This window comes from Oncorhynchus kisutch, linkage group LG11 (assembly GCF_002021735.2).
Source record: "Oncorhynchus kisutch isolate 150728-3 linkage group LG11, Okis_V2, whole genome shotgun sequence".
In the NCBI taxonomy this organism is placed as follows: Eukaryota; Metazoa; Chordata; class Actinopteri; order Salmoniformes; family Salmonidae; genus Oncorhynchus; species Oncorhynchus kisutch.
Window position 1 is genome coordinate 46,750,145 of NC_034184.2, and position 26,584 is coordinate 46,776,728.

Below are 26,584 nucleotides of genomic sequence, written 5' to 3' on the forward strand. Positions count from 1 at the left end.
CGGTAGGATAGTCAGTTTTACGAGGGTATGTTCAGCAGCATGAGTGAAGGATGCTTTGTTGCGAAATAGGAAGCCGATTCTAGATAAAATTTGGTATTGGAGATGCTGTTTCCAGAATGGTGTCATCTGTGTAGAGGTGGATTAGAGAATCACCAGCAGCAAGAGCAACATCATTGATATATACAGAGAAAAAGAGTCGGCCTGAGGATTGAGGCAGTCAGAGCAGTTGAATAGGTGGTCGTGGAGCAGCAATGAGATCCCGTGCGCCAGCAGGGGTCGTCACGCTCCATCTCCCCAAAGTGGATGCCCCCCTGGATGTTTCTCCCGCCCACCGAACCTGGAAGTTGTCGGAGACCATGTGACGTAGCCGCTCGTAGTAGACCACGCCGATGAAGATGTCCCCATCCAGCTCAAGGCCGCTGAGGCCAGCTGGAGAGGCGCTCGGTGCTACAGTGGCTGTAGCCGGCGTAGCATGTTGCTGAAATGTTCCAGTGCCGAGTTCTCCTCAGAAAAGGTGAAGGGCGTGGTATATTGGCACAGGCCGTGGAGGGCGCCTGACTTGCTAGCCGTGCTTTCGATGAGCATGCCAATGGTCATGGGGGAGGGGAAGCCGTGGGGATTGGACAGGATGTTGGTGGTCATGCCGCTCTCTGTGAAGGGCATGTCCTCGGCAGGCCACAGGCGGTTCAGGATGCCCTTCTGGATGGCGAACTTGTCCCCGATGGTGGGTTTACAGGGCCATCGCACCGTATTGCAGATGCGGTTGAACCAGCGTCGTTGCTGCACACCTTGATGTTGTCTACCACAGTTTTCTTGACTCCTACGCAAGCGAGAGAAAACAGCAGGTTATAAATTGCATTAGCAGCTGCATCTGGCCGACTCATTATCATAGAGCAGAGACAGGCTCAAGTATAGAAGTTGACAAAGCTCTGTCCGGTGTTGAGGTGGCTGTAGAAGGTGTCTCAGTACTGTAGCATGGTGCCGACGGGGTGGGGTGGGGGGGCAGACCATCAGCATCCAGTTTGTCCATTACCTTGGGACCACCGGGTTTGACCCTTCTTCTCAACCAACTCTGTCTTGTAAACACGGCCACGACCAAAGTTCCTCTCTCATGATGACTTGTTCAGGATCTGGTAGGAAAAGACAGAAACCATGAGCATTCATCTACACATTCCTTCTAAACATGCAAACACAGAATTAAATAGAACACTTATTCATTTTAATATATACAGTGCATTCGGAAAGTATTTAGACCCCTTTCCCTTTTCCACATTTTGTAACGTTACAGCCTTTTTCTAAAATTGATTCAATTAGATGTCCTCAATCTACACACAATACCCCATAATGACAAAGAAATAACAGGTTTGCAAATGTATTAAAATTAAAAACATACCTTAAAACATGAGTATTCAGATCCTTTGCTATGAGACTTGAAATTGAGCTCAGGTGCATCCTGTTTCCATTGATCATCCTTGAAATGTTAATAAATAAAAGGCCACTAAAATGTGCAGTTGTCACAACACAATACTAGATGTCAGAAGTTGAGGGAATGTGCAATTGGAATGCTGACTGCAGGAATGTCCACCTGAGCTGTTGCCACAGAATTTAATGTTAATTTTACCATAAGCCAACTCCAACGTCGTTTTAGAGAATTTGGCAGTACGTCTGACCAGCCTCAAATCGCAGACCACGTGTATGGTGTCATGTGGGCAAACGGTTTGCTGATTTTAACGTTGTGAACAGTGGCCCATGGTGGCGGTGGGGTTATAGTATAGAAAGGCATAACCTACGGACAACAAACAAAATTGCATGTTAGTCAATGGCAATTTGAATGCACAGAGATAACATGACGAGATCCTGAGGCCCATTTTTTTTTTTTTACGGCATATGTGACCAACAGATGCATATCTCTGTGTTACCAGTCATTTGAAATCCTTAGATTAGGGCCTAATGAAATTATTTCAATTGACTGATTTCCTTATATGAACTGTAACTTTTGTATTATGCTAATTTGGTTTATGCAGGGGTGCGGACATCGAATCTAGAGGTTTTTAATAAAATGTTACATGTAGGGCTGGGCGATATGGCCTGAAAATCATATCGATTCTTTTCAAATTCATGGCTGATTCACGATATATGTTTGAAGCTGTTGTACTATTAAAGTTCAAATACACTGCATTTCAAACAGTCAGCAATAATCTAATGAATTCAGGGTGTGTGTAATTAGGCTAAATTTAAGCCCCACTAATAATACACTGCTCAAAAAAAGAAAGGGAACACTTAAACAACACAATATAACTCCAAGTCAATCACACTTCTGTGAAATCAAACTGTCCACTTAGGAAGCAACACTGATTGACAATAAATTTCACATGCTGTTGTGCAAATGGAATAGACAACAGGTGGAAATTATAGGCAATTAGCAAGACACCCCCAATAAAGGAGTGGTTCTGCAAGTGATAACCACAGACCACTTCTCAGTTCCTATGCTTCCTGGCTGATGTTTTGATCACTTTCGAATGCTGGCGGTGCTTTCACTCTAGTGGTAGCATGAGACAGAGTCTACAACCCACACAAGTGGCTCAGGTAGTGCAGCTCATCCAGGATGGAACATCAATGCGAGCTGTGGCAAGAAGGTTTGCTGTGTCTGTCAGCGTAGTGTCCAGAGTATGGAGGTGCTACCAAGAGACAGGCCAGTACATCAGGAGACGTGGAGGAGGCCGTAGGAGGGCAACAACCCAGCAGCAGGACCGCTACCTCCGCCTTTGTGCAAGGAGGAGCACTGCCAGAGCCCTGCAAAATGACCTCCAGCAGGCCACAAATGTGCATGTGGAGAACGTTCTGCTGCCGGCAACATCCTCCAGTATGACCGGTTTGGCGGTGGGTCAGTCATGGTGTGGGGTGGCATTTCTTTGGATCCTCACACCCCTTGTGAGACCATATGCTGGTGCGGTTGGCCCTGGGTTCCTCCTAATGCAAGACAATGCTAGACCTCATGTGGCTGGAGTGTGTCAGCAGTTCCTGCACGAGGAAGGCATTGATGCTATGGACTGGCCCGCCCGTTCCCCAGACCTGAATCCAATTGAGCACATCTGGGACATCATGTCTCGCTCCATCCACCAACGCCACGTTGCACCACACTGTCCAGGAGTTGGCGGATGCTTTAATTTCGAGTGTGACTCCAAATCCAGACCTCCATGGGTTGATACATTTGATTTCCATTGATAATTTTTGTGTGATTTTGTTGTCAGCACATTCAACTATGTAAAGAAAAAAGTATTTAATAAGAATATTTCATTCATTCAGATCTAGGTGTTATTTTAGTGTTCCCTTTATTTTGTTGAGCAGTGTATAATTATTTTATCAAAATAATTGAACCTGCGTCTTTGCAATAATCATGATCTGGCTTTCAAGTCTGTATATATAAAAAATGACTAACTTCTTGTAGCAGCCATTAGAAAATTAACACAGGTCTCAATCTTTCAAGCAGAAGCCCACGTGCTTTATATTTCAAGTTTAGCCAACTTGTATGTATTGATTAGCTAACAAGGGAGAACATTTGAATTGTTATGAACACACCTTTCTGTCCGTCTCTAACTGTTTGAACAGCATGCTAGCCTTTCCACTTTGTTCAGATGTTGAAATCAAGTGACCTACCTCATTTCTCAGAATGAGTTGCCAATTACTTGTATAAATTGTGTTTTATGCTTATTGCACATTTATAAAATACAGACTAGACAGCAAGTAGAACAGTCTTTGGCTAAAATGCTGCTAGCATACATTTTCCAGAATCAACATTCTTTAATACTCCTGTCTGCTCTGCGTGCAATTTGAGTAGCTGAGACATAAGAAGGATATTGTTAGAGAAGTTAACTTCTCTATTAGAGAAAATAATGTCTCAATGTGTTTGTATCCATATGACCGATTCTGTTGAACCAAACCTCAAATGCAAATAGTGAGTTGAAACCGCTTGTCAGAGATGAAGTGATCTCTCAACTGTGTTGGTGTGAGTGGCAGGGGGAGGGGCTTGGTGTGTGTGTGTAAACAGAGGAAGAGGAGAAGCGCGAGGCTTCACTCTTGCAAAAATATGTCCAAAATAAGCCCAATGCGTTTCTACAGGCTTATTTTGGACCTAAGCTTGTCGCCTGCCTTCCCGCCATTTGGGTCAACGGCTCTAATTGTTAGGGCAGCGACATGAGCATCTCGTCATTATATTCAGATCGCTGATGTAAATGGAAGATGCACACAGCACAGAAGGAATGAAAGAGACGAGACCAAAAAGACATGATAACAAGCAGACATGAACGCTCATAAAAACAAATTCTTGCGATACAGGCATTTGGAATATTGTGCAAAAACAAATTTGAATTAATCAAATTAATTCGATATATCGCCCTGGTCTAGTCACGTGCATGTTCCTGTTCCAAATATCACTGCTTCATTTCACCTTCAGTGCAAAACCTAGGGGCAGGAAGAAGAGCTCTTTCTGGTAGATGAATTTGAGCATCGCAGTCCCGTTATCCAGGTAATGCAGGTTCATATTGATAGCTGTGCACTCCTCCTTCACACAGTGCATGGTGATATCTGGGGAGACAGACAAAGCATAGCTTGATCTTCTGTCTGGATCAAGGTGATAATGAGGGCGGCGGGTAGCCTAGCGGTTAAGTGTTGGGCCCAGTAACCGAAATGTCGCTGGTTCTGTCGATGCGTCCTTGATCAAGGCACCTAGCCCTAATTACTCCTGTAAGAGTGTCTGCTGAATGACTAAAATGTCAAATCAATGTTAGGCTACTTACATCTTAAATACTCCAACACTGCAATGTTCAGCTGGTACATAAACACCCTCCACATACTCTACATTAACTACCTTGCTTACCATATGGAGTGTATCCCTAGCCTCTGTTCTTCCACTTGGGTCTTGACATAGGAATAGGGTAGTTCCTCCTTGGCATGATCAGCATGCGAATAACCTTCTAGATCCCATTCCCAAAATAACCACCCATTCCCTGTTTCAATGAGGATAGAGAGTGTGACAGAGAAAAGGAGAGATATTGAAATCTAAACAATGTAAAGTAAGACATAAAAAGTGTGGGGTAGGAAGCATGCCATTCTCCTACCTCGGCCTCCTTGTGATGCTCTTTGGGAGGGAGCCCATGCAGGTTACACAGCCTAGACTTCACCATGATGGACACCTGGCCCAGGGACTGCTTGATGATGGCTTTGGGAATCCCATTCACGGACCAGTTGACATCTGTCTGTGATGAATCACAGCTCAAAACTTAAATTCATCACAATGGGCAAGTGTTGTGAGTATAGATAAACCGTGTCTTGACAGTCATATAGAGTACAATCCGGATTAGCTCTAGAAAACCCTCCTTATCAATCGGATTTTCAACGGTTAGCTTCGCCCAAAATTGTTTGAGAGAAATACAATTCCGACGCTGGGATTTAACGTTTAGAAACGTCAATAATTATCGCTTGGGAAATATTTGTTGAAACCTATGCTCTTATGCCGCTTATCTTTCATTTCAGCATAAATAATATTTAAAATATATATATATACACTTACTGTAGCAGTTTTGGACAGATCAACTGTATTCCTCCAGTTGAATAACTACAGGTCCGCAGTTATGCTTAACGTTACACACAGGTGTTCGTAGCACGCTATATAGCTAATTCACAGTTAGCCTGTCTTCCATAAACAATCACTGTAACATGGAGATATGGACGTGTGGGAACACTAAACCTATCAAATGTGTGTAGTAATTTAACCTATTTTTTTCTTCAATAATTTCTCAAAAGATGCGTTTTAATGGTCAAAACGAGCGCCCGACCAGAATACACTATCGTCTATAGGGGCTAAAGTGGTTAACGTCTATGAATGGGGTAGATCCGGATATGGAATGGTTGGGTCTACTGGCAAGCTAACCACAAGCGTTTCCCTCTGCACTCTGATGGGAACACGATCAGGTCCCGGCAGATGCTCCCTTTGCCCACCACTCGTTTATAGATGGTGGCCTCCGCTAACGCCAAGCTGATCCGGTCATTTCTAAGCATAAACTCCAACGGAGGAATGGCCTGAAAAGGAAAATAGAAAACCAACATTTCACAAACTCTAAAACATCTAACCACATGGTTTTAAATGACAGACGATAACTACAACCAAGTTCCTGCGTTAGCTAAGCTAACTTGAACACAGTGAACATCAGCTCAAAGTTGGAAGGTAACAGTATTTGGGTCAGATTTTGTGGCGTACTGGGGAGCATGACATCAAATTGAATTGAATCCTTAATTTATTTTTATTTTTTAAAGACAATCAGGTAACAATTAACTAGGTAACTTTCTCGCAAATACATATCAGTGACTTCCTCAAACAAAATCGTGTTTTCTTACGTTGCTGCAGGACACTCATATCAGTAGGTCTAACTATTATATTAGCTAACCGCTAGCTACTTCAAACATTGTGCTTGAAGGGGCACAGTTTACACAGCACTGATTTTCCCACTGCACCTAACGTTACCTGCACAGCACGACACAGACCATCTGAAACTCATTGGTCAAACGACTCAACATGAGCCTTCGTTAGGTCCTGAAAAGCGAAACGTTGTTTTTCCTTAGATATGCCAAAGCCTGGTTCAGTAAAAAAAAATGTAAGTGTTCTTCCACTACGATGCAAAATACATGCTTTTTGACGTTCTCTTTTCTTTCTTCTTTCTTTCCTTGTTTTAAAACGTTTTATTAAACGGTAATATGCAAAACATAAACAGAACAGGCTGAGGGATTCCACAAATAGGAGAGAAAAAATACAAACCCACATGAATTCAAATACAGACATGTAGCAAATACATTTTTTAGACATTATGTTTTGTATACATTTTAATGACTCTAAATAGTTTTCCAAATAAGAAAATGGCATTTTTCTTCATACATTTTGGTTTGTTTGACATTTTTTCCTAATAAAATAAAGACATTTATGACATACTCACGTTCAATTGTGGAATCAGTGTAGTAAAATAATGTCAAACTTAGATATTTAAATTGTTATATGCAATTTGTTGCCAATATATAGTTTTACATCAGTCCAGAACACTTCACTATATAAACAATGACAATAAGTTTTCAATAGATTCCATTTCTAGTTCACAAAAACTGCATTCACTGGTAACAGCAGGTATATATTTAGAAATCAATTACACGGATAGAATCTATGGATAATCTTAAAGGAGATCTCCTTTACTTTATTGGTCACCATAAATGTGTGTGGAGTGAGCAAAGCACGGCGCCAGTTACATCAAACGATGAAGTCCAACAAAATATCACGGAGGGAATAGACTTCCTGTATAAAATATTCCTAAACAATTGTTGAATAACTTATCTCGTAAACCTATGCCATTCAACTGGATATCGCTTACAATATGAGATATTCCAAAATATGCATTATTCTGAAGTAAAGATTTTATCCCACTAGGTACAGCTTTTATAACAGTCATATTCCTTGCTTGAAACCTCAAAGTTGTCTTTCCATAAATTCTCTCCGCGTAAATAGATTCCCACTAATACTAACTAATTGGCTGACAAGGACAATGTTTTTCGAGAAACAGTTACGGTAAAATAACATCTTGTTTCTATGTAATATCGACCCATTGTTGCATATAAAACATTTATGAGGTGAAAAGTTGTGTTAATACACCAAAGCTCAGCACATTAAAGCCTGCATGTGAAAAGTTGGCTTTTTCTTGTTTTCCACATGCGCCGAGGAAATACACTTGTCGTAATAAGAAGTGTGAAAGGTCAAGTAATTTAAAAGGACGGCTTGCACAGTGAGTGAGCTATAAAACAAAATCCAAGCTGTCTTTTTGAAAGTGATCGTTTAAGTTTGGTTGAAGATTCATAGAGGTGAGAAATGTGTTGATAGAAATGGAATGACCAGTATCAAAGATGATTTCCATTGTAACCAAATAGCTCGCTCTCTCTCTCTCTCTCTCTCTCTCTCTCTCTCTCTCTCTCTCTCTCTCTCTCTCTCTCTCTCTCTCTCGTTCTATATATATATATATATATATATATATATACACACACACAGTGGGGCAAAAAATGATTTAGTCAGCCACCAATTGTGCAAGTTCTCCCACTTAAAAAGATGAGAGGCCTGTAATTTTTATCATAGGTACACTTCAACTATGACTGACAAAATGAGAAAAACAAATCCAGAAAATCACATTGTAGGATTTTTTTATGAATTTATTTGCAAATGCTGGTAAGACATAAGCCCATCAAATTGAGTGCACTGAGTTCCATCAGACAGATAGTTAGCAAACCATGCAACTGCATGCTCTGAAAAACCTACACTCGACAATCTCTGCCTTAGTATAGCATGATCAACTGTATCAAAAGAGAGATCAATAAAAAATTAGACACAGTGCTGTTTTTTGTCAATGGCTTCAGTGATATCATTTAAAACCTTCATGGCTGCTATAATTGTGCTATGCTTCTTCCTGAAGCCCGATTGGTACATTGATAAAATAGAGTTAGTAAATAAATTGCGTGAATCAGATAGATTGCATGAATCAGGCCTTCATGGTCAAATTGCTGCAAAGAAACCACTACTAAAAGGACAGCAATAAGACTCGCTTGGGCCAAGAAACACAAGCAATGGACAGTAGACTGGTAGAAATCTGTCCTTTCATCTGATGAGTATAAATTTGACCAAGGAGAGTGATGGAGTGCTGCATCAGATGACCTGGCCTCCACAATCACCTGACCTCAACCCAATTGAGATGGTTTGGGATGAGTTGGACCGCAGAGTGAAGAAAAATCTCATATTTTATTAATTTTTTAAAAATGTTACCTTTATTTAACCAGGCAAGTCAGTTAAGAACAAATTCTTATTTTCAATGACGGCCTAGGAACAGTGGGTTAACTGCCTGATCAGGGGCAGAACGACAGATTTGTACCTTGTCAGCTCGGGGATTTGAACTTACAACCTTCCGGTTACAAGCCCAACGCTCTAACCACTAGGCTACACTGCTGTCCCTATGTGGGAACTCCTTCAAGAATATTGGAAAAACATTCCAGGTGAAGCTGGTTGAGAGTGTGCAAACCAAAGGGTAGCTACTTTGAAGAATATAAAGTATATTTGGATTTGTTTAACACCTTTTTGGTTACATGATTTCATAGATTTGATGTCTATACTATTATTCTACAATGTAGAAAACAGTCAAAATAAAGAAAAACCTTTGAATGAGTAGGTTTCTAAAACTTTAGACTAGTACTGTATATTATTTTGTTTCATGTTATATCTGGTGTACATCCCTGGGTCTTATATCACCACTTATATCACCTTTACACCACAAGAGAAGTCAGGAGACTCAGATCAACAATACATTTTATTCTACATACATTTTTTATCCAATCAAGTTTTCATGCAAGAGTTTGAGAAACATTAGCTGAAGAAAAAAAAAAACATCATAGGCATTCCTCTGACTACATACAGTACAGTAAAACCTTGTTGACTGGAGGAGAGATTAACATTTCAAATGTGCCAATGTTGCTGTTATGTCTTATACGGATTTCTTTTTTCTTGGCTGCCTTGGTTTAGTGAAAATGTTTGATAATGACAGATTTAAGTCACTTCTTTGTCTCCCATGGCGGTACTCAAAGGAAGTTACACATTGCTCTTTAAAGGCCTTGAAATACCTAAAACTCACATTCATAGCTAGATAAGTAATACTATGGGGGAAAATAATGACATTCATTTTAGACATAAAAGCAATTTTTCAACTAAAATACGATGATAATGCAAGTAATTAAAAATGGGAAAAGTTCAGTGCAAATAAACTGAGGAGAACCAGACATTACAAGAGATTGAACAATTAACAGTCACACAGACCAGATAGCAATAGACAAATGTATCTTTTTACAATCAAACAAATGAAATATGCTGGAGGTTTATTGCATCTTCCAAACATCAAGAGGCAATTCCCACTGACACCCCTTCCCTTGGCTTGAAAGACATTTCCCTCATTTTGATAATACTGATAATTGTCTTTGGATATTTTCCAATATGTTGAATAATAAAGTTTAGCTCTTACCAAAAAAAAAAATAATCTAGAAACAAACCTTTATTTTTGCCCCTATGATATACAATCTAACTGTACATTCAACAGCAACTACTATAAAATATAATTCATAGCCATTGTATGTTTTGACCATGTGCATATCAAAGAGTCATTCACTTGTCCGTACATCATTCCCCATAGCAATCTTGTAAACATAAGATACGGATTAAAATATAAATGTGCCAATGTTGTCCCTTAAGCGGTGTTTGACTCAAAACATGTTGAAGCATGACCAACTAAAATATTTGAAAATGTGTGATAATGAAGAGAAGAGGTAGTGGTTAAAGGGGCAGTCTGCAGTTGAACCCATTGGTTCTTGAAGAATATAACTTGCACATGCCTCATGAGTTAAGTTCAACTGTCGTATCCCATCAGAACCCAAAATACACTATATAGTCAAAAGTATGTGGACACCCCTTCAAATTAGTTGACTTAGCTATTTCAGCCTCACCCTTGCTGACAGGTGTATAAAATCGAGCACACAGCCATGCAATCTCCATACACAAACCTTGGCAGTAGAATGGCCTTACTGAAGAGCTCAGTGAGTTTCAACATGGCACAGTCATAGGATGCCACCTTTCCAATAAGTCAGTTCGTAAAAATTTTGCCCTGTTAGAGCTGCCCCGGTCAACTGTAAGTTCTGTTATTGTGAAGTGGAAATGTTTAAGAGCAACAATGGCTCAGCCTTGAAGTGGTAGGCCACACAAGCACACAGAACTGGACCGCCAAGTGCTGAAGCGTGTAAAAAGTGTCTGTCCTTGGTTGCAACACATACTACAGAGTTCCAAACTGTATCTGGAAGCAACGTCAGCACAAGAACTGTTCGTCGGGAGCTTCATGAAATGGGTTTCCATGGTCGAGCAGCAGCACACAAGCCTAAGATCTCCATGCGCAATGCCAAGTGCTGACTGGCGTGGTGTATAGCTTGCCGCCATTGGACTCTTGAGCGACGAATCACGCTTCACCAACTGGCAGACCAACGGACAAATCTGGGTTTGGCAGATGCCAGGAGAACGCTACCTGCCCAAATCCATTTGGATTTGAAAGTTTTAGTTTGGAGGAATAATCGTCTGAGGAATAATGTTCTGGGGCTGTTTTCCATGCTTCGGGCTAGGCCCCTTAGTTCCAGTGAAGGGAAATCTTAATGCTACAGCATAAAATACATTGTTGACAATTCTGTGCTTCCAACTTTGGGGAAGGCCCTTTCCTGTTTTAGCATGACAATGCCCCTGTGCACAAAGCAAGGTTCATACAGAAATGTTTTGTTGACATCTGTGTGGAAGAACTTGACTGGCCTGCACAGAGCCCTGACATCAACCCATCGAACACCTTTAGGATGAATTGGTACGCCAACTGCGAGCCAGGCCTAATCGCCCAACATCAGTGTCCAACCTCACTAATACTCTTGTGGCTGAATGGAAGCAAGTCCCAGCAGCAATGTTCCAACATCTAGTGGAAAGCCTTCCCAGAAGAGTGGAGGCTGTTAAAGCAGCAAAGGGGGGACCAACTCCATATTAATGCCCCTGATTTTGGAATGAGATGTTTGACGAGCAGGTCTACACATACTGTTGGTCATGTAGTGTATGTGCCGTGCCGTGACGAGTCCATACTTCAAGTCTAGTGGAAAGCCTTCCCAGAAGAGTGGAGGCTGTTATTTCAGCAAAGGGGGGGACCAAGTCCATGTTAATGCCAATGATTTTTTAAATGAGATGTTTAACAAGCAGGTGTCCACATACTGTTTCAAGTAGTGTATAAGCTTGGTTTACTCCAATGTTTGTAAACAAAGTACATGTAAACAAACAATAGCCTAAAAACATGGTTAAAACTATAATGTTGATATCATGGATGGTCAGTCCTTGCATCCATAGCTCGGTCTATGAATTTGAGAGTGGTTACATTTTTTCCAGCCGCATCCCCTTAGCCTTTTACCGAAACAGATGCACTTTGTTATTGTTTCAACTACGGATTGCCCCTTTTAAGGGACTAACTAATACTTCAAATAAATTTTAACATTGGACAAAGTAACTTAATCTAAGAGTTAACTGTGGGCAATAATGCCAAAGCCTCTGTAAACTGAACGTGGTCAGGTTGTCTACACTGAATATTACAGTTTAACAGACAGACAAGGGCAGGAAAAACTACTTGTTTGCATGCATGCATTACAACTCCACGTAATATTATGGAAGCTATGCAACACCATAACCAACAGCGCTAGTAGTCTAAAAATCCTTTAAAAAATTAAATTATACTTGCGTTGACAAAGTAGTTTGTTTACTACAGGTTTTCAAGGAAGCAAACAAAAACTAACAAGAAACTCACTTTCTATGAAATAGACCATTTTAAAAAGGCAGCTCTTGGCTAAGAACTATCAGTATTAGAGGCAAAAGGGAGAGTCGGCCTACTTGCATTATGACACACAACAGACACAGTAACATGCTTCCACACCGGCATGCAATCTCTATTAAAATCACAAACAAAAACAGATCTACAGCTGTAGTGGAGATCCTCATGCATAACCGTGTAACGGTTTGACTGGTAGAACCTTTAGAAGGTTCAAATGGGTTGAAATGTTCGGAAGTTGCAAAGCTAGTCTCAAATTAAACAGGGGAGGTTTATCTCTAGTCCTTCCACAAATGCTCTTTGTTGACAGAGGAAAAAGGAGTAGTCTGTCTAGGAATCTTTTGTACACTGAATGAACAACACTGACTAAATGAACTTGAATAAAAGTCTGTCAAAATGGAAGAGCTAACACTACACAGCGAGCCTGGAATAACAGCTATCAAATAGCTATAATACAATTACAGTAGCAATAAAATGTAGCCTATTTTCTGCTTTAATCCTCTTAAAATACAGTACAACAAAAAAACTCTGGGGCTTTGTCAATAACCATGATATGAAGAATGATTTATAGGCAATGTCAGGTATTCATATCAAGATGCAGGAAAGTTTTTTTCCCTCCCCTGATAATGCTAACTTTTGTGGATAAAATCCAAAGATCTCCAAACCCAGAAAAAGAAAAAAAAAGACTAGACCACACAGACATACACACTTGCCTGATCGACAATACACAGGCTCACATAACACACGCAGTAGCAGAGGCGCTATGCTAAAATCGACAGGTTGCATCTTTAAGGGGGTATGGGTGGAGATGTAAGGCACTAAAGTCTGTATAATAAGTGAAGCGTCCCCTCCATCTTCAGAGGTCGTCCATACACAGTCTAGGGTCGCCTCAGTGGCAGCACTGGTTCACAAGGGAAGCTTCTTGTTCTGGGACCCCCAAATCTGTCAGCCTGTCGCCAATTCATCTTAATCCTCATCACCATCCGAACATTCACCAAGTCTACACACATTCATTTTCTGCATGCCTGTCCAGGCTTTCCTCTGAAATGCGCTTCCACTGTGGGGGTATGGGGAGGAGAATGTGGTAGCACATACGAGAAAGTCACACAATCTTCAGTCAATCACAAGGGTATTCCCATTCGAGACAACTTGCCATGCAAGAACCAATGAGATGGCAAAGCTTCCTGGCCTGTGGGACATCTCGGGAAAAGCATAGGAGTGAGGAGCAGAGGGCAGAGGTTGGAACTTCTGAAGCAGAGGAGGGACTTACAACCGGGTGAATGGGCCCACGTGGAGGGATCCTCTCAGTTTCGGAGAGGAACAGGATGAGTTGAGAGTGGAAAAAGAGGGGGAGGAGGAGTAAGGAGCGGGGGAGGAGGAAGATGATCGTGGTTCGGAATCATTGTTCAGTGGGAAGACACTGGAGATGGCTATGTCCACGATACCTTGACATAGCTCCGGGTAGAGTTTCCTAGAGGATGGAGAGAGAGTGCAATTAATAAGATACCCCTTAAATCAGGCTTAGTGAGATTATACCTGGACAAATCAATGATTCAAAGGACAATTTTACAAGCACATTTAGGTTCACTTGGACGTCAGTGATCAAAAGACACAACATGAATTAAACCTAACATGGGAGGTTAACATAGCCCTCTAAGCTTTGAACAATGGAACAAACAATTTTCAAAATAATTACTCTACCCAAACCTCTCGGTTGGACAGAATGCTTAAAGTTAGTGAGGGAGATATAAGTCTCCAGCTTCAGTGATTTTTGCAATTCGTTACAGTCATTGGCAGCAGAGAACTGGAAGAAAAGGCAGGCAAATGAGGAGTTAGCTATGGGGATGACCAGTGAAATATACTTGCTGGAGTGCGTACTATGGGTGGGTGCTGCTATGGTGACCAGTGAGCTGAGATAAGGCGGGGCTTTACCTAGCAAAGACTTATAGATGACCTGGAGCCAGTGGATTTGGCGACAAATATGAAGCGAGGGCCAGCCAATGAGAGCATACAGGTCGCAGTGGTGGGTAGTATATGGGGCTTTGGTGACAAAATGGATGGCACTATGATAGACTGCAACCAATTTGCTGGTCGCTGAGATCCTGGTTGAAGACAGAGGTGTATTTACAGGGCAGGTTGGTCAGGATGATATCTATGAGGGTGCCCATGTTTATATGGATTTAGGGTTGTACCTGGTAGGTTCCATGATAATTTGTGTGAGATTGAAGGCATCTAGCTTAGATTGTAGGACGGCCGGGGTGTTAAGCATATCCCAGTTTAGGTCATCTAAGTTTAGGTCACCTAACAGTACAAACTCTGAAGATAAATGGGGGGGGGGCAATTAATTCACATATAGTGTCTAGGGCACAGCTGGGGCCTGAAGGGGTCTATAACAAGCGGCAACAGTGAGACTTATTTCTGGAAAGGTGGATTTTTAAAAGTAGAAGCACAAACTGTTTGGGCAGAGACCTGACTATCTTTGCAGTAGATTGCAACTCCACCCCCTTTGGCAGTTCTATCTTGGCAGAAAATGTTGTAGTTGGAAATTTCAGAATTTTTGGTGGCCTTCCTAAACCAGGATTCAGATATGGCAAGGACATCAGGGTTGGCAGAGTGTGCTAAAGCAGTGAATAAAACAAACTTAGGGAGGAGGCTTCTAATGTTAACACGCATGAAACCAAGGCTTTTACAGTTACAGAAGTCAACAAACGATAGCGGCTGGGGAATAGGAGTGGAAATAAAACAACTAGAACTAGCCAAGACAGCAGTAGACAAGGCATATTGACATTAGAGAGAGGCATAAAGCAATCACAAGTGGTGAACAATTGGCTCTTTCATCACCCTCCTCTCCCCTGTAACTATTCCCCAGGTCGTTGCTGTAAATGAGAACGTGTTCTCAGTCAACTTAACTGGTAAAATAACGGACAAATTAAATAAATAATAATAATCAGGAGTGCTAAGACAACGGGTCATTGGCGATGAATGGGCAGAGTGGGTCAGTTAGGTACATACCGGACCTGAGTTCAAGGCTGCGGCCAACAGGTAAACAAAATGAGGTACTGTGTTATTGAAACAGTCCAGGGGGCATCCGCTGTGTAGCAGAGTGATCATAGGGTCCAAAGAGCAGCAATAGGTGAGCCATGTGCCGTTCGCAAGTCACTACTATGCTAGGCGAGCAGGGGACACATCGTTCAGAAAAGCTAGCGGGCTGGGGCTAGCAGATGGCTCATCGGTGTAGAGGTAGACTGATTATGATTTTCCAACGCCGATACTGATTATTGGAGGACCAAAAAAGCCGATACCGATTAAATCGGACGATTGTTTAAATGTATTTGTAATAATGACAATTACGACAATACTGAATGAAAACGTATTTTAACTTAATACAGTGGGGCAAAAAAGTATTTAGTCAACCACCAAATTTGCAACTTCTCCCACTTAAAAAGATGAGAGAGGCCTGTAATTTTCATCATAGGTACACCTCAACTATGACCGACAAAATGGAGAAAACAAATCCAGAAAATCACATTGTAGGATTTTTTATGAATTGATTTGCAAATTATGGTGAAAAATAAGTTCACCTACAAACAAGCAAGATTTCTGGCTCTCACAGACCTGTAACTTCTTCTTTAAGAGGCTCCTCTGTCCTCCACTCGTTACCTGTATTAATGGCACCTGTTTGAACTTGTTATCAGTATAAAAGACAATTGTAGACCTGCACCAGGCTGGGAAGACTGAATCTGCAATAGGTAAGTAGCTTGGTTTGAAGAAATCAACTGTGGGAGCAATTATTAGGAAATGAAAGACATACAAGACCATTGATAATCTCCCTCGATCTGGGGCTCCACGCAAGATCTCACCCCGTGGGGGTCAAAATGATCACAAGAACAGTGAACAAAAATCCCAGAACCACACGGGGGGACCTAGTGAATGACCTGCAGAGAGCTGGGACCAAAGTAACAAAGCCTACCATCAGTAACACACTACGGCGCCAGGGACTCAAATCCTGCAGTGCCAGACGTGTCCCCCTGCTTAAGCCAGTACATGTCCAGGTCCGTCTGAAGTTTGCTAGAGAGCATTTGGATGATCCAAAAGAAGATTGGGAGAATGTCATATGGTCAGATGAAACCAAAATATAACTTTTTGGTAAAAACTCAACTCGTCGTGTTTGGAGGACAAAGAATGCTGAGTTGCATCCAAATATGCAACTCATCCACCCCCATGCTACTGTGAAGCATGGGGGTGGAAACATCATGCTTTGGGGCTGTTCTTCTGCAAAGGGACCAGGACGACTGATCCGTGTAAAGGAAAGAATGAATGGGGCCATGTATCGTGAGATTTTGAGTGAAAACCTCCTTCCATCAGCAAGGGCATTGAAGATGAAACGTGGCTGGGTCTTTCAGCATGACAATGATCCCAAACAGACCGCCCGGGCAACGAAGGAGTGGCTTCGTAAGAAGCATTTCAAGGTCCTGGAGTGGCCTAGCCAGTCTCCAGATCTCAACCCCATAGAAAATCTTTGGAGGGAGTTGAAAGTCCGTGTTGCCCAGCAACAGCCCCGAAACATCGCTGCTCTAGAGGAGATCTGCATGGAGGAATGGGACAAAATACCAGCAACAGTGTGTGAAAACCTTGTGAAAACGTTTGACCTCTGTCATTGCCAACAAAGGGTATATAACAAAGTATTGAGATAAACTTTTGTTATTGACCAAATACTTATTTTCCACCATAATTTGCAAATAAATTCATTAAAAATCCTACAATGTGATTTTCTGGATTTTTTTTTTCTCATTTTGTCTGTCATTGTTGAAGTGTACCTATGATTAAAATTACAGGCCTCTCTCATCTTTTTAAGTGGGAGAACTTGCACAATTGGTGGCTGACTAAATACTTTTTTTGCCCCACTGTAGATCACGTTTTAATGGGGTAGGGTGTTGGGGAGGGGAGCGTGTGGTAGAAGTTAGTAGGGATTTATTAGGCTTTTATTTTATTTTCATGGTAGTACAGAATTGGGAAGATCATGATTGATCGTACATTCCAGCACAATAGGTGAGGAAATACACTTAAACCATTGTTTGCAGACCTCCATGATATCAGAGAAGAAGAAGATAGCTAGCTAGCTAGTGACTGTAGACGGAAGTCGGGGAGTAAAGACGGGCAAGGTGCATCTGTGACAGCCGGAAGTCGGACACTAATGTGGTTTTCTAACAGCAAGGCTCAGATCAACATGGCAGTGTTTTCTTTTCTCATTTTGTCTGTCATAGTTAAAGTGTACCTATGATGAAAATTACAGGCCTCGTCTTTTTAAGTGGGAGAACTTGCACAATTGGTGGCTGACTAAATACTTTTTTGCCCCACTGTATATTACATCAATAAAATCAATTTAGCCTCAAATAAATAATGAAACATGTTCAATTTGGTTTCAATAATGCAAAAATAAAGTGTTGGAGAAGAAAGTAAAAGTGCAATATGTGCCATCTAAGAAAGCTAACGTTTAAGTTCCTTGCTCAGAACATGAGAACATATGAAAGCTGGTGGTTCCTTTTAACATGAGTCTTCAATATTCCCAGGTAAGAAGTTTTAGGTTGTAGTTATTATAGGACTATTTCCCTCTAAACCATTTGTATTCCATTAACCTTTGACTATTGGATGCACTTTAGTATTGCCAGTGTAACAGTATAGCTTCCGTCCCTCTCCTCGCTCCTCCCTGGGCTCGAACCAGGAACACAACGACAACAGCCACCCTCGAAGCAGCGTTACCCATGCAGAGCAAGGGGAACAACCACTCCAAGGCTCAGAGCGAGTGACGTTTGAAACGCTATTAGCGCACCCCCTGCTAACTAGCTAGCCATTTCACATCGGTTACACTAGCCTCATCTCGGGAGTTGATAAGACTTGAAGTCATAAACAGCGCAATGCTTGACGCACAACGAAGAGCTGCTGGCAAAACGCACGAAAGTGCTGTTTGAATGAATGCTTACGAGCCTGCTGCTGCCTACCCCCGCTCAGTCAGATACTTGTATGCTCAGTCAGATTATATGCAACGCAGGACACGCTAGATAAACTAGTAATATCATCAACCATGTGTAGTTAACTAGTGATTATGATTGATTGTTTTTTTATAAGACAAGTTTAATGCTAGCTAGCAACTTACCTTGGCTTACTGCATTCGTGTAACAGGCACTCTCCTTGTGGAGTGCAATGAGAGGCAGGTGGTTATAGCGTTGGACTAGTTAACTGTAAGTTTGCAAGATTGAATCGCCCGAGCTGACAAGGTGAAAATATGTCATTCTGCCCCTGAGCGAGGCAGTTAACCCACCGTTCCTAGGCCCTAATTGAAAATAAGAATGTGTTCTTAACTGACTTGCCTAGTTAAATAAAGGTGTAAATAATAATAAATATATATAAAAAATATATATATATAAAAATCGGCCAAATCGGTGTCCAAAAATACAGATTTCCCATTGTTATGAAAACTTGAAATCGGCCCCAATTAATCGGCCATATCGATTAATCGGTCGACCTCTACTTCGGTGACATCGTAACAGAATAGCCTGCCTGTCGGCAGTCCAGTCGTGATGGATCAGCTTGGCTCCATGTCGACAATAAAGGGTCCAGGCCAGGAGGTATTGTAGCCCTAGAATTAGCTGGTATATGGTCCTAGCTCGAGGCTAGCTGGTGCTTGCTTCGGGACAGAGGCGTTAGCTAACAGTAGCCCCTCGTTTGCAGCTAGCTAGCTGCGATGATCCGGTGTAATGATCCAGAGCGGCAGGAATCTGGTAATATTGGTAGAGAGAAGCAGTCCAATATGCTCCGAGTTGATATCGTGCTGTGCAGACTGGCAGGTGTTGTCTGAGCTAAGGCTAGCTGATGACCGGCAAAAAGGTGAAGACCGCTAGCCCGTGGCTAACAAAGACTAGTAGCTAGTTAGCTGGCTAGCTCCGGATGGAAGTTCCAGTTATAAGGAATAAAAATAGCAGATCCGTACCAAATTGGGTGAGGGGGGTTGCAGGAAAGTATATTTAGTTCGTAGATAGAAAGTGAGATTAAGAGATATACGAAAAAGACTGGCTATTTACACGGGATAAGACACGGAAACAAAACAACAAATACACACATCCTACTGAAACGCCATCTTGGATCATCTCAAAGGTTCTCCCATCTCCACAGAGGAACTCTGGAGCTCTGTCAGAGGGACCATTGGGTTCTTGTTCACCTTCCCGACCAAGGCCCCGATTGCTCAGTTTGTCCGGGCGGCCTGCTGTAGGAAGAGGCTTGGTGGTTCCAAACGTCTTCCATTTAAGAATGATGGAGGCCACTGTGTTCTTGGGGACCTTCAATGCTGCAAATTTTTTGGTACCCTTTCCCAGATTTGTGCCTCGGCACAATTCTGTCTTGGAGCTCTACGGACAATTCCTTTGACCTCATGGCTTGGTTTTTGCTCTGACATGCACTGTCAACTGTGGGACCTTATATAGACAGGTGTGTGCCTTTCCAAATCATGTCCAAACAATAGAATTTACCACAGGTGGACTCCAATCAAGTTGTAGAAACATCAAGGATGATCCATGGAAACAGGATGCACCTGAGCTCAATTTCGAGTCTCATAGCAAAGGGTCTGAACCTTATGTAAGCAAGGTATTTCTGTTGTTTATTTTTAATAAATGTGCAAACATTTCAAACAACCTGTTTTCACTTTGCCGTTAGGGGGTATTGTGTGTAGATCGATGAGTTAAAAAAATGTTTTTAATCAATTTTAAGAATAAGGCTGTAATGTAACAAAATGTGGAAAAAGGGAAGGGTCTGAAAACTTTCTGAATGCACTGCATATGTGTATATGACCACTAGGAGGAAAAGGATATAAAATAATACTGACTGTGCGCAGGCCGGAGCTCCATTGATCTCGATCAGCCACACCTTGAAGCTTTCATCCACCATGAAGTCAAAGCCAAAGAGCTGGAAACTCTGATAGGACAGGTGCTTAGTGTTGATGGCTGGCTCAATGCATGTCAAACAGCTCCTAGGAGACCAGACAGAACAACCATTGTCAGGAGTCTGAGTAGTGGTGTAGCAAATACCTGTACATAGCTATTTGTAGAACTATGCATGTTAGGGAAAGGTCATGTTTGCAAGGTCATCTTACAAAAAAGGGTATTTTTCCATCTTCAATTAAGTAAAACACAAACATCACAGCACAGGATGAAAAGTAGCTAGCTACCTTATGATCTGCTTGATCTGAGGTAAAATGCTGCTCTCCAGTGCTATGTTGTGGGTGCTCAGCAGGTACTGCCGGAACTCGTCGAAGAACATCTCATTGCCCTCCTCGTAGCGGCCGTAGTTCTGGGAGTGCTCTTTCTGGATGCAGTGGTTAGTCAGGTGGCTGGTCATGTCCTGGAAGTTGGAGCTGTCGTAGGGCTCCGAGGCCGTCCGCAGCACTCCCTCCCGGTAAAGGTAGATGTTGTACTGATGGTCCACGAGCACCCAGCTCCTAAGAACAATACAAACCCGCAGAGTTAAAGACTACTGGGCAAAACCCCAGCAATAACATTGCTTCTGTTACTGTTCCTCAGACAGCCCGAATTGTGTATTTATAAGGCTATATGGTATTTTGTTGGTAATAAATATGTAATAAACACACAGATGTGCTATCACTCACAAAAATATTAGTATCAGCTGCTTACCTGATGTCAAATTTACGGTTGCCAGGTTGCAGCAGTAGTGGTCTTTCTAGGTACTTCTGAATGACATGAACCTGCCCTTGATTATCAATGAACTCCAGCAATTGATTTGCATCGTAGGATATCAAAATTCCAGCACCTGGAACAAGAAAACCAACCCAAGCCTAATCTTTGTATACAATCCTTGGAATACATATTTTGCCAATAAAGAGTTTGTAACTCACTGGGCAGTCCAAGGAAACTTCCAAAAACATGAGGCAAGCATTAACTTAAAAAAATAGATTCTTTAGGCAACAATATCATATTTTCCCCATAGTGCCCAACGACTACAGTATCTAGCAGTACTAGCTATCAATAGAAACCAGAGCTTTCAGACGTGATGACTGGGATGTACCTTTTGCTCCAGCAGATGACTTAGCGATCCACACTGTTCCCTCTCCGCTTTCCTTTCTTGAGTGATAAGAGGCCAGGAAAACATCTCTTTCATCTGTCTTGGGGTTACTTTTCAGGTGGCTGATGCCATTCTTTACAGGAGCGACGGGGGTATTTAGGTTAGTAGGATAGATGATGTAGGATTCAGGCAACCAGTTGCTGGGGTCTGGAAGCTCTGGGCTAGTCTTGATTAACCTGCATAATGTAAAGAAAAAGGATATTGATGATATTTACAGCATCAGTGTGAATTTAAGTGTAAGTTACAGGATCAGAGTGAAAATTATTACACAAAGCTTTTCAATACCAAAGTTCAAATACCTACTTGACTAAAGATGCTTTGCGGCACAACTTGTCTGCTCCTCTGTAATAGTTCACCTGTTGCAGCAGTCCTGGCTCATGACCTATGGAGGATATACAAACACATGACGAAAAAAGTGATGACAATAGGGCGGTGTAAACACAGGAAAGCATTTTGCACGTGTCTGGTCCTTTTCCCTCTCTGTAGTCAAACTTCAATGTGTCCTACTTGTGGCATTCTCTTACTTATCCGCAGAGGATGTGATTCAGTGACGTCACCAGGATAAGGTTTACATTTCGTAACATAGTAGCCAATATAGTCTAGACTATGGGCTCCAGGATAGTCAAGCCCAAAATATGAATCGTAAAGTGAAACGGGTGGGCCACAAAAAAAAAATTTAAGGAACATTATTAGTGGTATAAGGGAATAACTTTCTTGTACTTTGTATAATGCAGAAAATGCAGCAGTCCTGGTTAGACTCACAAGGAGGCTGGGAACGATGCAGTGAGTTCCATAATAGTACTGGTGGTGTGTGTGTATCTACTATGGGCCTACATTATAGATCTCTACATTAGCTGTTTCATGCGACACAATTCATGGGTTCAATTTGTGGGTGAGAACAAGAATACTGACACTCCAACAAAAGGTATTCAAAGCCATGCAAAACCATTTACTGAGTATGCCAAAAGTGCTACTCTTACCAAGCCGTCCAAATGGCAGTCTGTTCCGTTCGCCCAACATCAAATTGAATCTGGGATTATCCCTTTTCAGTCTCTTCCATTGTCCAGTTGCGACGAGAATTTTGGAGACTTCAGCATAAATGGTGCTGTTCTCGTCTCTTGCGACAAATGTATACATCGGTGCATTCATATTACAACAATAGTATATGTGCAAAAGCACACAACAAAACGAATTATTAGCTAGCTAGCCCAGGTGTGGCTATTGAATTTAGCAGACTGGCTGGCAAACGCTATCTCGCGGACGGATGTGTCTGTGGCATGATGAGACAGTCATATCCAGGTTCTGAAAAAAGTGATTCGCATGTTCTTGTTGCTAGTGAATGTCTTTCAAGATCACAAAAGTCCAAACTACTTCATGTTGCATGACTCTCGCCTGACGTTACGTTTCAATCATGGGTGCCCAGATTTAGGGTGTGCCTGACTAACGACGTTAACGTTACTTGGTCCCACGTCTGGCTGAGATCCTCTGGCTTCTCCTATCTGGCTTGCTTTGCTAATGTTACGTAGCTGAATATATTTCTTAAGTGTTGTTTAAATCGTTATCTATGTAAACTGGTACTTTACTAAGATTTTAGCTGTTTAACTTGGAGACAAAACAACGACCAATGAAAAGAGATTCACATTTTCCAGTAAAGGTTATTTAAGGGGCTTTCAAGACAACTGGGAAGTCGAAAAATAAGAGCTCAAATCATGACGTCGATGATGTTCATACCGGAAAGACTGCGCTCTTGAAAGATGCGAGAGTTTCCGACTTGGAATTCGACTTCGATGACGGTTCAAACGATTGTTCACAGGCGGAGCTTGTTTTTCCCCCCAAAGTTCCCAGTTGTCTTGAACGCGCTGGAGTAAATCGGAGATTTCCGAGTTCACAGTTGTGGTTATTGTAGTCTTTATATTCTGGTACCTCACTTAAGGTAATTAAATTAAATACCTTCTGCAGATTCAAAATCAACAGTTATATTTAGATTTCAACGGTATATTTCCTCATAACAACAGCAATTTATAACGGAAATGTGTATGTACTGCATATCCCGGTGAGGACCCCCATTTTAGAGGTAATTGCTAGATATGTTTATTTTTTTTATTACTCATGTTTGTGTATATTTGTTATTTTATTTTTTATTTTTAGTAGCTAGATAGTTTAGCCAGGCCAGGGTTTTAGCTAAAGCACATGTATTGTAGTGATTTTCACAGAAAATGTACTACTACGGCATTAACGTCTTATTATTTTTGTAAATAATGCTGAGCGATGAGTGCTTTTCTTTTTTTTCTTCTTTTTTAACGATGAGTGCTTTTCTAGGTCGTTGGATTATTTAAAAGGGTGTCATATTTATACATCCGATTAAATACCAGCCTCATTTTTGAACGTGGCACGTGTATAACTACAACCAGTTAGCAAGTCGCATATTTCAGCACTTCCTAGTTCCGACTAGCACATTAGCAGTCGTCACTAGTTACCACGGCCACAAATTCGACCAATCAGACGAGGGAGTGTGATGTTTGATAACGCGTGATCCATATAATAAAACCAAATATTCTACATGCAAAGTGATAATCGGATGTCTTATTCAGACCCAGTTTATCATGATGTTTGCCCTTACTCATAGTAACTTGTCTTAACCCAAACTATTGTAGTGCAATATTACGTGTCTCTTTCCTTGTAGAATGTTAACAGCTGCATAGAACGCATTGTATTGCTAAAATGCGCAAACTTAATAGCTACACTCACCGACACAGGATACACTATCCCTCATGCTGGCCTTCACCAAACCGGTAAATTGCCCCCTAACTATAGCTGCACTTCTTCACATGGCCAGACTTATAGCAGTCTTCTCCCCTTTTAATGCTCATTCTTGAAAAATGTCATAAGGTCTGAAATAGACACCAGAGTCGACATACTGTACAAACAATTATCTAGGCTAAGTAATACAAAAATATTATTTATCTACTACTCTGCTAACTAGTTCAAGTGTAGTCAGTGGCTAGCCAAGACAGAGAAATTAAACACTTTATTCAATTCAAAATAAAAATGTATTTGTCACATACACATATTTAGAAGATGTTATTGCGAGTCTAGAGAAATGCTTGTGTTCCTAGATCCAACAGTGCAGTAGCATCTAACAATTCACAACAATCTACACAAATCTAAAAGTATTTATTTCAATACAGCACATGGATTCGACATGGATTAGGCACAGGTATCTGATCGCACTAATGAACGAAGCTGAAAGCGTTGGCTAGAGATGATATGCATGAGCTTCCTGCAGGAATTTGTAGTCTTGCTGAGGTTGCTAATTAGCATTTCGGTAAATTGAGACAAATATATTGATAAAACTCACCTTGTCTGAGAAAGAATTACACCAAACACATACTGTACTTAATTTGAAGTGTTTGTAAAATTCACCATCTAAAAAATAAATGGTGGAAAGACAATTGGAACCTTTGCTGTGTTTGGCCGCTGTGTCTGACTACAGCTGCATTGTTTTTAAAATGGCATTTAAACAAACGGACAAGTAATTCACAAGTAAAACACACTTTCACATAAATGTTCACATATTTATTTTTTTCTTTGTTGATTTTTGGCCAATTTAAGATGATTTCAACCCAGTTGATTTATTTGGCACTTACTAAGGTAATTTATTTGTTTTACATCTTAAATAAATGCAGCTATAGACTTTTCCTTACAGTAGGTAGATATACTTTTTCATATCTACCTTAAAACCAGGCAAGTAAAGCAGATAATGTGGGAGATGTTTATTATAACCTTGCAGTCAATCTTTTTTTCTTTTTTTTTTTTTTTTTACCAGTTTCCATCTCTGTGCAAAGGCATGGTCTTCAAGCTATGGAAGATGGCAAAACATTTTATTATAATAATTGATTGGAATTGCATGGCACTTTTCTAAACACCCAAAGCTCTTTGCAGTTCCTTCGAAAGGCTGTGCATCTGTTGAAGGTAAAGAATACGCTAGGCGAGGGATTGGGAGGGATGGTAGGATTAGGGGGAAATAATAAAGGAAAATATATTTTCAAATATATATACATTATATGGGGGATTGATGCAGACAATTACATTGATGGAAGCCACAATCTATCTGCAATATCAAAACTGATCTGTATATACAGTATAAAACTGTATTTTTTTGTGAAGAATCAACAACAAGTGGGACACAATCATGAAGTGGAACGACATTTATTGGATATTTCAAACTTTTTTAACAAATCAAAAACTGAAAAATTGGGCGTGCAAAATTATTCAGCCCCTTTACTTTCAGTGCAGCAAACTCTCTCCAGAAGTTCAGTGAGGATCTCTGAATGATCCAATGTTGACCTAAATGACTAATGATGATAAATACAATCCACCTGTGTGTAATCAAGTCTCCGTATAAATGCACCTGCACTGTGATAGTCTCAGAGGTCCGTTAAAAGCGCAGAGAGCATCATGAAGAACAAGGAACACACCAGGCAGGTCCGAGATACTGTTGTGAAGAAGTTTAAAGCCGGATTTGGATACAAAAAGATTTCCCAAGCTTTAAACATCCCAAGGAGCACTGTGCAAGCGATAATATTGAAATGGAAGGAGTATCAGACCACTGCAAATCTACCAAGACCTGGCCGTCCCTCTAAACTTTCAGCTCATACAAGGAGAAGACTGATCAGAGATGCAGCCAAGAGGCCCATGATCACTCTGGATGAACTGCAGAGATCTACAGCTGAGGTGGGAGACTCTGTCCATAGGACAACAATCAGTCGTATATTGCACAAATCTGGCCTTTATGGAAGAGTGGCAAGAAGAAAGCCATTTCTTAAAGATATCCATAAAAAGTGTTGTTTAAAGTTTGCCACAAGCCACCTGGGAGACACACCAAACATGTGGAAGAAGGTGCTCTGGTCAGATGAAACCAAAATTAAACTTTTTGGCAACAATGCAAAACGTTATGTTTGGTGTAAAAGCAACACAGCTCATCACCCTGAATACAGCAG

At 41.2% G+C, this 26,584-nt stretch overlaps 1 protein-coding gene and 1 pseudogene across 1 annotated transcript; both read right to left on the reverse strand.

Moving 5' to 3' along the window:
* LOC109898828 (DNA-directed RNA polymerase I subunit RPA2-like) lies at window positions 1-5,278 on the reverse strand (annotated as a pseudogene).
* Window positions 5,279-9,365: 4,087 nt separating this feature from the next.
* LOC109899605 (tubulin--tyrosine ligase) lies at window positions 9,366-23,409 on the reverse strand. Its single transcript, XM_020494982.2, has 7 exons — window positions 22,565-23,409; window positions 21,888-21,966; window positions 21,528-21,760; window positions 21,137-21,272; window positions 20,674-20,943; window positions 20,332-20,475; window positions 9,366-13,926 (listed from the first exon to the last, which is right to left on the reverse strand). The coding sequence occupies exons 1-7, from the start codon at window positions 22,731-22,733 to the stop codon at window positions 13,722-13,724; spliced, it is 1,236 nt and encodes a 411-aa protein (XP_020350571.1). The 5' UTR covers window positions 22,734-23,409; the 3' UTR covers window positions 9,366-13,721.
* Window positions 23,410-26,584: the final 3,175 nt, after the last annotated feature.